Consider the following 12277-nt stretch of genomic DNA (forward strand, 5'->3'; position numbering starts at 1 on the left):
AGCTTTCAGAGTGCCGCTCCTGACCACCTGATGAAGGAGCGTCGCTCCGAAAGCTCGTGTGCTTCCAATTAAACCTGTTGGACTATAACCTGGTGTTGTGTGATTTTTAACTTCATTAATTTTGATCGAGAATAAAGGAAACTAGCAACTGCAAGAGAATCTTCAGTAATTTCCCAATCTCTCTCATGCTGAGTGTAAATAAATTGAAAGAGAGCAGTTGTATATCTTGAGAAATATTTTAACAATAAAACACCATTGCGTCAAACTCCACATGGATATAGATGCCTCAATTTGACTATATTCTCCATTTGAACAAAACATAGCAAAAAAACTCAATGATAAATACATAATCATATCTGATTTACAATTGTACATTCACATCTTGTCTGGCTTACATGGTTATGGGCTTAATGAAATCACAAATTCTCACTAGCACCCATTTTAGCCAGACATACAGTACAGGTGAGTCAGAATTCTTTATTGCAGTTAAGACCACAAGTAATTTAGTAAGACATTTTGAATGAAATATGGAAAGTTATTTTTCAGGTCCACTGAAGCAGGATTTAAAGAACCCTTCACCTCTAAGTAACTGTATCTTACAATCTGTATGCTGCTAAACTGTTAAGATTGCCAGGAAAGTTTTCAACTTACAGATTGCTTTTTTCTGGCAATTGGACCACAACTCCACTGCCAGCAAGTTTGGCTGGCATTTATCACCAGCTTCATTGGGATGGAACACAAATTGGTGTGAGGTGTAGCATCAGTAGCAACCTCAGTGACTGGCATTAGCAACAACAGGACCTATTGGAAGCAACAAGTGAGACTCCGCTTATGAGTGTATATCCAGCACAGAGGATCCACTTTCTTGGCTCTATCATGTTGAGTACAAGAGTTGAGAGGTCATGTTGCAGCTGTAGAGATCATTGGTTAGGCCACTGTTGGAATATTGCGTGCAATTCTGATCTCCTTCCTATCAGAAGGATGTTATGAATTTTCAAAGAGTTCAGAAAAGATCTTCAAGGATGTTACCAGGGTTAGAGGATTGAGCTATTTGGGAAAGGCTGAATAGGCTGTGGCTGTATTCCCTGGAGAATCAGAGGCTGAGTGGTGACCTTATAGAGATTTATAAAATCATGTGGGGCATGGATAGGGTAAATAGACGAAGTCTTTTCCCTGGGGTCGGGGAGTCCAGAACTCGAGGGCGTAGGTTTAGGGTGAGAGGGGAAAATTATAAAAAAGACCTAAGGGGCACCTTTTTCACGCAAAGGGTGGTATGGAATGTATGCCAGAGGAAGTGGTGGAGGCTGGTACAATTGCAACATTTAAAAGGCATCTGGATAGGTATATGAATAGGAAGGGTTTGGAGGAATATGGGCTAGATTGAGTTAGGCTATCTGGTTGGCATGGGCGAGTTGGACTGAAGGGTCTGTTTCCGTGCTGTACATCTCTGTGACTCAATCTGAAGATGAGTACATTAAGAATCTGTAATTCACAGACAGGCCCTGCAACATGGCTTGCTCCCTGCTGGATTGGGAACGCATGTTTTGTTAGCAAGTCACACCAGAGTGGGCTAATTTGTTCTGAGTATGTTTCACCATTCAATTAAATCTTGATTTATCAGAACTTCAACTGCATTTGCCCACCATAGCTCCATACCTTAAGAAACCTTCACCTAACAAAAATCTAACAAAGTTCTCAAGGGTCACAGGACTCTTAAATATTAACTCTGCTTTCTCTCCACAGATGTTCCAAATCTGCCAGTTTCTCCAGCAATTTGTTTTTGTTTCAAATTTCCAGCATCCATAGTTCTTTGTTTTATTGTAAAAAAATACTATCAAGTTCAGTCTTCAACACCTCAAATGTCCTCGCTCTTTAGGGGAGAGAAGTCTAGGTTTCCACCACCACTTTGTGAAAAATTGAGTTCTGACATTCCTCTTAAATAGATTAACCTTAAGTTGAAGATTATAACCACTCCACTTCCCTTGGTTTTTGATTGCCCAGCCAGAGCAAACCTTCTTTGTACATAACTACCAAATCTTTTTAACCTCATTATATATCAATCAAAACAACCTCACATCTTTATATTCTTAAGGAGAATGAGTTAAATTTATGCAACATAATTTAATCCTCTAATCACTTTATGTTTTGATATTCACATGAATCTCCTTGCAAGGCCAATATATCTCCCTGTTTGCAGTGTTCAAAGCAGAACTCAGTTATGGATCATTATATAAATAAAGCTCAACTTTCTCTCCTTGCACTCAACTTGAGAATTAGGAAACAGATAGTGTAATTATTGACTTTTTGTATTTGTTTATTCACATCAAATCATTTGTATACTTGGACTGACAAATCTCCGCTCCTCTATGCTTTCTAATTTCTCAACATTTAGGAAGTAGTCTAAGTTTAACTTCCAGCTTCAGAATAAAATACCTCACACTTAATCACTTTGACCTCTGTCTATCTTGACTGATTTTCCCTATTTACTTCATCTTTATTCCCTTTGCAATGCCTTGCTCCCATCTGCTCTGCTTAGTGCCTCTTCTCATATAAGATAATCTGCAAACTTGCCAATTCTCTATTCCTCAACCCAATTCATTATAAATATCATGACAAGCTAACGCCCTGAAACAGATACCAGGAGAACACCACTTGAAAAGTCCAATTAATGTCAGCCGTATTTTTCACCCACCCTGTTTCCGACTCCCAATTACTCCACAACTAAAGTCAAAAGGCTGTTGTCTATCTTCTTCCTTATGTGCTTTCATACTGCCAATGACCTTTCATGTGGCACTTTATCAAACACCTACTGGAAGTCCATATCGATAAGATAGACAAGCAACAGATTGTGAATGCCACATCCTCTTCCAAAAATAATACTAGATTAGTCAGACATGACTAACATTTAACATCACTGCCAGATATCCCCAGGGTGTATTTTTATATCAACCTGTCCTTGCAGACAGATGACTGAAACCTGGTAAAAGCGTATGAATATAATTTTCCACCATTATTTTGAGGAGCAGGCCCCAAAGGCGAATGAAATAATAAAGTCAATGCATGGAAACGGGATGTTTCTCTATTGAATGGAAAGCGAGAAATGGGTCTGACCCTTTCGCTTCCTCCCAGAAGTAACTTCAGCTGCAAAGTGCTCTTGAAACTAGAAACTTAGCAGCTGCAGAGTGAAGGTGCAGATATCATCTTCAATTTTACAGACCAATTTATTTATAAGTTGATTTATGGAATGCTTAGGAGGCTTGGTAGGTCTTTGACAAATTCAGAAAACTGAATTTTTTTTTAAGAAAATATCACAGAGTTCAATTGATTAAATGGAAGATTACAGAAATTCCACTTAGAAATTCCTACATCTGTACTTGCCTTCAAATTGATGGAGCAGGAAAATCTGATGAAGGGCTTTTACCCGAAACATCGATTTTCCTGCTCCTCGGATGCTGCCTGACCTGCTGTGCTTTTCCAGCACCACTCTGATCCAAACTCTGGTTTCCAGGATCTGCAGTCTTCACTTTTGCCTTCAAATTGATGGAGTCAGTTATGAAAATAAACATGGGTAAGGTCTTAGTCCTGGACAATTATGGAAGAAAATTGAATCCTTGGAATAACTGAGTTAGTTAGTAGATGCTTTCATTGTGACTCAAATGTTATTATGTACTGAATCATCCAACAAGGAATAGAGGGTTTAAAGATGACATATTACGTGGAAGGTATAGAAGGAGACAATGACTATGCTGACCAATCAGTAGGTATTATATTGGACCCCAGAAGCTTCAGTCTGATAATGAGCATCCTATTCATTCAGCCGCATGGTTCTAGATAATGGGTGCACCTTCATATTATGTGCAGGAGACCGTTTAAAGCGCTTATATGGATTCTATAGAAAGGAAAACTGAAGCAAGGTCAATAAATTTGTCACATTTCAGATCCAATGAAGACACATTAAAAATCACTGAAAATAATTGTAATTCCATGCAAGGTGGTTGGGCTAAATCACTTCATAAGTGCTGATGTAATATCAAGTGAAATATATTTATTGTGAAGTAAGTCTTTAATAAAAAAAATCCCAAATTAAGTTAGACATGACAAAATAGTTATCTTCAGGAGATCTGTAGATTTGCAATTTTCAAAGTCATAATATTACTGCATTCTGCTTCAGGCTAGTGAAGAGTATGTTCAGGACATACTAATGCTGTTCAGGGACAAGATTAAAAGGAAAAGAGACAAACCGTTTCCAAGGTACATTAACAGTTTTCACTTCCAGCTTGTCATAAATGAAGAATTTTGTTAATGGATGCGGGGATAAAGAATATGCGAAGCATAGAGGATGGTAAAGGGATACCCATGAAAGATTTAGAAGGAATATGTGAATCTACTGGAGCAATGTGTGTGGCTATAGAAAGTCTTTTACATAATGGGATTGGAGAGCAAAATCATACTGTAACTGATGAAATCCAAAAACTTTTAGCATAGGCAGAACATGCAAAGAAACGTACTTCAGACTAATGGCGGCTACAGCACCTAACAATTAGTCTATGATAGGAATACAAAAATACCTCTATAACTTTGGATCATCCCACAACTTTTAAAGGGACAACAATCATTTGATTTGATTTATTATTGTCACATGTACCGTGAAAAGTATTGTTTTGCAATGCCAACCAGACAACTCATATCTTAGTTAAGTACATAAGGGTAAGAAAACCGAATGCAGGATATGGTGTTACAGCTGCACGTGTCCTTGTTGTCCAGATATTCTAGGGACAAGTGTAGGACCAGGATGATGGTGTTTGCCGTGGACCTACAGTGACGGTAGCCAAATTGTATTGGATCAAAGCAATCTGGGAGGCTGGAGTTGATGTCTGCCATTACTAACCTTTCAAAGCACTTCATAATGATAGATGTCAGAGCTGCCAAGCGATAATCATCAAGGCACATTGCCTGATTTCTTTTGGCACTGGAATGACAGTGTCTTCTTGAAGCAGGTGGGAACCTCATACTGGAGTAAGGAGAGGTTAAAGATGTTTGCAAACACACCTGCCAGCTGATCCACACAGGATCTGAGTGCACGGCCAAGACTCCATCTGAGCCAGTTGCTTTCTATGGGTTCACCCTCAAGGAGGCCAAACTGTGGTTGGTGACTGTAGGTACAGGTGGATCGGAGGCTGTCGAGTCATGTGACATCATTTCATTGATCTTCAGTTCAAACTGAGCATAGAATGCACTGAGCTCATCGGTGAGGAGTTCATTGTTGTCAGCGATCCTACTTGACTTTGCTTTGTAGCCCATTATATCATGTGAGTCTTGCCACAGTCAATGTGTGTTTGTGTGATTATTCTGGAGCTCCAACCTGGTATTGTTTCATGGTGTCCCTGATGGCTTTGTGAAAATTGTACCTAGATTTCATGAAGATATCAAGGTCACCCAACTTGAACACCTTGGATATGGACTTCAGTAGGGAGTGGATCTTCTGGCTCATCCATGGTTTACAGTTCTGGCAACACTTGGATTAATTTCTTTGGCACACAGTCCTCTACACACTTACTGATGAAGTCTGTGACAGTGGTGACATACTGATTTAGGTTTCGCACCGAGTTCTTAAATATGGACCAGTTCAACAAATCCGTTACCTCAGACTAGCATCGTATGATTTCCTGTATTGGATCTGTATACTTCAATTCAACTGAGCTCTATTTTTGAAGTTCATTTTATATGCCATGCATGCAAGCAGAAAAATATTCAAGTTACTAATCTCAGAAATGATCAGGTGAGCTTTGAAGTATCATATTGTCATCAGAAAAAAATTTTAATCCTGGAGACATGACATATTTAAAGACAGAGAGCAAAAAGGATAAATAGGTCCAGGTAAAACAATGTTGGTAAAACAATCATCTTGCTGCATGGTGACCAAACTGTTCAGAGCACATTCCACTGGGCTTATCAGCACTGATTACACTATGATGGGGCCCGAACAAATGATAGAAATGGAAGATGCCACCAAACACTTCACAAGCATTGCAAGAACAATGCTTTTTTATTTGTTTTTTATAAACTGTGGACTGAAATGAGATTGAACTGTGTTTAAAAATCAGTATTTGAAAGTGTGGCTGTATGTTTTGAAAGCAAGTAATCTACCTCCCATTTCAAGCATTGTATAGGCAATTATTTGAATAAACAGTAATTAAAGTCTGGGTTGGAGCGGAGGGAAGTGTACAGATATAGCTCTTGTCGGTCACAGGAAGTTGACTGGTCTATGGAATTGACCCTTGCGCCCACACCTCCACATTCACTTCCCTCCAAGGCCCCAAGGGATCCTTCCATATCCGCCACAAGTTCACCTGTACCTCCACACACATCACCTATTGCATCCGCTGCACCCGATGTGGCCTCCTCTACATTGGAGAGACAGGCCGCTTACTTGCGGAACGCTTCAAAGAACACCTCTGGGCCGCCCGGACCAACCAACCCAACCACCCCGTGGCTCAACACTTTAACTCTCCCTCCCACTCCACCGAGGACATGCAGGTCCTTGGACTCCTCCACCGGCAGAACATAACAACATGACGGCTGGAGGAGGAGCGCCTCATCTTCCGCCTGGGAACCCTCCAACCACAAGGTATGAATTCAGATTTCTCCAGTTTCCTCATTTCCCCTCCCCCCACCTTGGCTCAGTCGGTTCCCTCAACTCAGCACCGCCCTCCTAACCTGCAATCTCCTTCCTGACCTCTCCGCCCCCACCCCACTCCAGCCTATCACCCTCACCTTGACCTCCTTCCACCTATCCCACCTCCATCGCCCCTCCCCCAAGTCCCTCCTCCCTACCTTTTATCTTAGCCTGCTTGGCTCTCTCTCTCATTCCCGATGAAGGGCTTATGCTCGAAACGTCGAATTCCCTATTCCTGAGATGCTGCCTGGCCTGCTGTGCTTTGACCAGCAACACATTTGCAGCTGTGATCTCCAGCATCTGCAGACCTCACTTTTTACTATGGAATAGTGACCAGTTATCAATGACAGAGAACTTTAGCTACCAACGGTCCTTCTTGCCCTGTGACCCCTGATGTTACATCTTAAGGATTCCATTCTGGTGCTCTATGCTACATCATCAAAGGCCACTACTGTGGTCACTACCAATAAGCCTGACTCTCATAGCCTATCTTGCCCTCCAATGCTGTTCCGTACACCCTTCATCATCATTGATCCCACTTTAATACAATAATCTGCTTTCCTCCTTAAGTCTTGACTGCCTCGCCCTTTTGATAATGACCCTATCCTTTGTGACTGTAGGCACCCTTGCTTACACCCTGCTCAATGATTAATGTATGGAACGTCTTTGCCCCATTGTTCAGTTACGCCTCAACGGGGTGTTGAAATAGAAATCAAGTCCTGTTATTCTTGAGTAGTCACAAAAGTTAAAGGATTTTGAAAATATGCAGAATCTTATGCAGAATATCCAGTTTCTCTCTCTTTTGGACCCAAGTTGATTAAAAGTATCAGAGCTGAAAATGTGTTGCTGGTTAAAGCACAGCAGGTCAGGCAGCATCCAAGGAACAGGAAATTCGACGTTTCGGGCCAGAGCCCTTCATCAGGAAAGTATCAACCAGGTTTCTGTTCTTATAAAGTCAGAGTCATGCAGCATGTAAACAGACCCTTTGGTCCAACGTGTCCATGCCAACCAGGTTTTCCAAACTAAACCAGGCACATTTGCCTGCACTTGGCCCATATCCCTCCAAACCTTTCCCACTCAAGTACTTATTCAAACATCTTTCAAATGTTGTAATTGTACCTGCATCTACCACTTTCTCTGACAGTTTATTCCATATAGGCACCACCCTCTTGTGAAAAAGTTACTGCTCAGGTCCCTTTTAAATCTTTCTCCTCTCATCTTAAAATTATGGCCTTTAGTTTTGAAATCCCCTACCCGAAGGAAAAGACCTTTGCTATTTACCTTATCGCTGCTTCTCGTGATTTTATAAATCTCAATAAGGTCTCCCCACAACCTCCTTCACTCCAGTGAAAAAACTCCCAGCCTATCCAGCCTCTCCTCATAATCCTCTAGCCCCAGTAACATCGTTGTAAGTCTTTTCTACACCCTATCTAATTTAATAATATCCTTCCTATAGCAGGGTGACTAGAAACACACATAATACTTCAAAAGTGGCTTCACCAACAATACAGCTTGTACAGCTACAAACTTCAATCCCTCAATATCTATCCAACATTTCCTAACTCCTGGTCTGCAATGACTGACCCATGAATCCAATTATGAACCTTTTGACTGCAGCCTTCTTTTGGAGCTATTCAAAGATCAGCAGCAGGGGAATTCTCACTGGGTCCAGCTTAATATAGATCCCTCATCCAACATTACTTCAGAAAATAAGTCTCCAGGGATTATCACATTGTTTGTGCAATCTTTCTGTGGTTAGACTGGCTGCCACTTTATCTATTTTACCATGGTGAAGCCCCTTCAAAAGTAATCAACTGACTGTGAAATGCTTAGGAACATCTTGAGATTCTGAAAGTTGCCAAATAATACAAGTTGTTTCCATTCTGTTGTATATTAGATTAGATTCCTTACAGTGTGGAAACAGGCCCTTCGGCCCAACCAATCCACACCGACCCTCCGAAGAGTAACCCACCCAGACCCATCTCCCTCTGACTAATTCACCTAACACTATGGGCAATTTAGCAGGGCCAATTCACCTGACCTGCACATCTTTGGACTGTGGGAGGAAACCGGAGCACCTGGAGGAAACCCACGCAGACACGGGGAGAATGTCTGTGTGGAGATTGCACAGTCACCCAAGGCTAGAATTGAACCTGGGACCCTGGTGCTGTGAGGCAGCAGTGCTAACCACTGAGCCACCGTGCCACCCTGCCACCCTGAAATGCTCCCTAAATGTTATACATGGGATCAAATTTCTCCAGAATATAATAGAAGGTTAAAAATGATAGTTAATTTTCTATTGTCTCCTTTAAGTAGTGATAATTAAATCACATCAATCCACCTACAGGTGCCAAGCCAAAAAAAAGTGTTTCAGAAAAAGTAACATTCAATCCACAAGTAGTTGCTTCACCATGGGCGTAAACCTTTGGTTTCGAATACATGTTGAAACTGAAACTGATCGTAACTTATAATGTTGAGAATGGCTGACAGGAAATTTCAAATAAAAACCTGCTGGAGATATACAGCAGGTTAGTCAGCAAAATAAGACAACAGATTATAGTTTTCCAGTGTCCTTCATCAGATTTGACAAGGATATAAAGCAAAACATTTCTGGTTCCTTCTTATAGATACTGCCTGATCTGCATTATATTCCCAATATTTTAAATTCTATTGCAGATTTACAGACAATGCCATCCTTTTTTGCAGTTTATAGGAATTATCGTTCAATTGACCATGGATTTTTTAACAACTGAAACTTTCAGACTTGGAACAATTCTCATTTATCAAAACTAAGTTAAACCCAGAACAGTGGAGGCAATCTAAACAGAGCAACTGCCAGTAAGAGAAACACAGTATTTTGAAAAATAATTAGACAACTACTAATCTGAAAAAAGGGGGATGTATACGTAAACCAGCAAAGGTTTGATCAATATGCCTGTGTGTCCCAGTTTCCTGAGAAAACCACCAACTGTCAACCTCCATTCTGGACAAGGTGGAACACACACATTCCTTAACCACCTTATCTCTCAAGTTCCAGACTCTCAGACAGATTCTTCTATCACGATTCTAAAATGTATCATCATGAACTACAAGGAAAGAGATGTCAATTTACTATCATTCTTTTGCACTTCCAACCAACGCAGCCTCAATGTCTGATCCACCTGCATAGATTTAAATTTATATTTCAACAAGTGAAATGATAATTTTGAGTAAATAAAATTTTGCTTTAGCTATTAAACTAAGCAAGCAGTAACATGTCAAACAATACAGCAGGTACAAGGGGGTCTGGAAATATTTTTACTCATCCAGAGGATAGGAGAATTCTTGCAACATTGTCTAAAAATAACAATTGCCAGCTAACACCACTTAGACATCAAAATGCTTTTTACTTCCTTTACCTCTGTTTTGTAATCAGATGCAATCTCATGATCATTATCTCTACATCCCATTGCCTCTGCAAATGGAAGGCACCCTCAAATCACAGATTATCAATGATTAGTGACAGCAAGCTGCTTTCCGCGAGTTAACAGCATGCACCATAACAGGAAACATAGAAAAAGATGCCTTCACCTGACAAGCATTATAGAGTAGCTGGTGCTCGAACTTTTTTATCCCAAGGATTTGCTGGAACATCTCATACAGCTGCTCCTTGCTGAGGATCAGCTCCGAAGCTGCACTAGCTGTCATTTTGGCCTGTTGCTTGCGTGGATCCTCTTCACCACGGTATATTGCATCAAACTTTGCCATCCAGGAACTCAGGACTGTCTCCTTGCTCAGGCCATCAATTTCTGGCAAACTTCGAACTCGCTTTTCAATATGTTTCTTAAACACTTCTCGAGAATCATTGGCAGAGCAACCACCACTTTGCACCATTCTGGACACACGGTCGCTTTTCAGAAACACCTAGAATACATGAAGCAATTGAAACAAAAATGACAATTCTAAATTATTTCAGATGTTACTAAAATAAATTCTACAAAAAATAATGCTTCAAATTAAATCCTCAAAATTTCAGAATAAAATGATGACTGATCTTTGAATAACAGGTAAAGAAGTTGAAAAATATAATTTCTAGGCATACCACCCCACACCACAGGAAGGACATAAAGACTCCAGAGAGGATATAGAAGAGATTTACTGAAATCGTTCAAAGAATGAGACTTTATAACTGGATGACCTGGAAACGTTGGGATTGTTCTCTGATAAGCAGAGAAGACCAGGAGGGGATTTAACAGAGGGGTTTAAAAACCGAGGTTTAGATAAAGTAAATAAAATTAAATTATCCCACACAGCAGCTATCCAGAAGACACAGATATGATTGGCAAAAGAACCAGAGGTAGCATAAGGAATAATCTATATATAATGACTGGCGAGGATTTGAAATGTTCTGTCTGATAAAGTGTTGATACAGATCAATAGTAATCTTCAAAAATTAATAGGATAAATACTTGATGGACATAAAATGCAGGGTATAGGGAAAGAGTGTGGCAGTGTGATTAACTGGCTGAATGCTTTCTCTGCAAAACTATTCTATGATTTGAACTTAACACATGAAAAAGGCATAACATTGATGAACAAAGATTAAATGCAATTAAATTATTTATGATAATTTCAATTGATAACTACAGATAATAATGAGAAATGTTGAGTGATTACTCTGTAACATTTGGAGACAAACCTTGTAGTGCTATTGTGATCTATCATTATTTACTGTCTCATTTATTTGTGTGCTCTTTCTCAGACCCAACACTGAGGTCTATTTCTTGCAAGTGAAAGACAAGTGTCTCCCCAGAATATTCCCTCCTCTACCTTGGAGCCATGGTCAGGCATGTACACCAGAAAATCTGTATATATTCCTCTTGGTGCTAAATTTGCTGCCTTAAGCCACATAGTTAAAAATCCCATTCTTTATGCAATGCTCTTCCAGTTATGGATGTATGTTTGCTTGAGAAACAATTAAATACTTTGTAGTGCAGACATTGCTGTGATGTAAGAAACACATTCCCAATCTTGAATTAACTCTGGGTTTCACTTACACCAATTTTTAACATGGAATTTTGTGACAGCCAATGCTCAATGCTGCATGTCATTACACCCATTGGAAACAAGGGCCTGGAAATGGAGGAAAAGTAATGTCTATATCACGAATGTAGACTGAGATCCATTACAAGTATTGAAAAAAAAACTATTATCATGAGATCTATCTTATAAATTACTAGTGCTTTAACGAACCAGTCAGATCAAAAAGCACCTCTTCTTGCTTCTTCCCTGACATCATCTAACTGTTCACGGTATTCCTGATCTCTCTCTCTCTCTCTCTCAGACCCTAGCTGACCACTGTCCACTTTTACACCCTTGAGTAAGCACAGCCTCCTCAATTGTTAATCCTAGCAGCACTCTTACGTTTCATTCCCTCATGACTGAAAGAAAGAATGCTTCATAGCCAGAATTCTGGAGGGTGGAATTATAGGTATGAGGCCGAGATAGAAATGTATAAGTAAGCACAACAAAACAAGTAAGACTAGTCCACTGTATCGGAAAAAGATAAGATAATTTCTACAACTTTTATCAGGTTGAATCCTTAGATTCCAGAGTTCTGCA

At 40.0% G+C, this 12277-nt stretch overlaps 1 protein-coding gene across 3 annotated transcripts in view; it reads right to left on the bottom strand.

Annotated features, from left to right (window-relative positions):
• cadpsa (Ca2+-dependent activator protein for secretion a) overlaps window positions 1-12277 on the bottom strand; it is a 628699-nt gene that overhangs the window by 470158 nt on the left and 146264 nt on the right. For all 3 annotated transcript variants that reach the window (XM_060835662.1, XM_060835661.1, XM_060835663.1), the window contains exon 3: window positions 10247-10579. In XM_060835662.1, coding sequence (XP_060691645.1) covers window positions 10247-10579 — 333 coding nt within the window. The remainder of the gene's footprint in view (window positions 1-10246; window positions 10580-12277) is intronic.

The sequence above is a fragment of the Hemiscyllium ocellatum genome, chromosome 14 (assembly GCF_020745735.1).
Source record: "Hemiscyllium ocellatum isolate sHemOce1 chromosome 14, sHemOce1.pat.X.cur, whole genome shotgun sequence".
In the NCBI taxonomy this organism is placed as follows: domain Eukaryota; kingdom Metazoa; phylum Chordata; class Chondrichthyes; order Orectolobiformes; family Hemiscylliidae; genus Hemiscyllium; species Hemiscyllium ocellatum.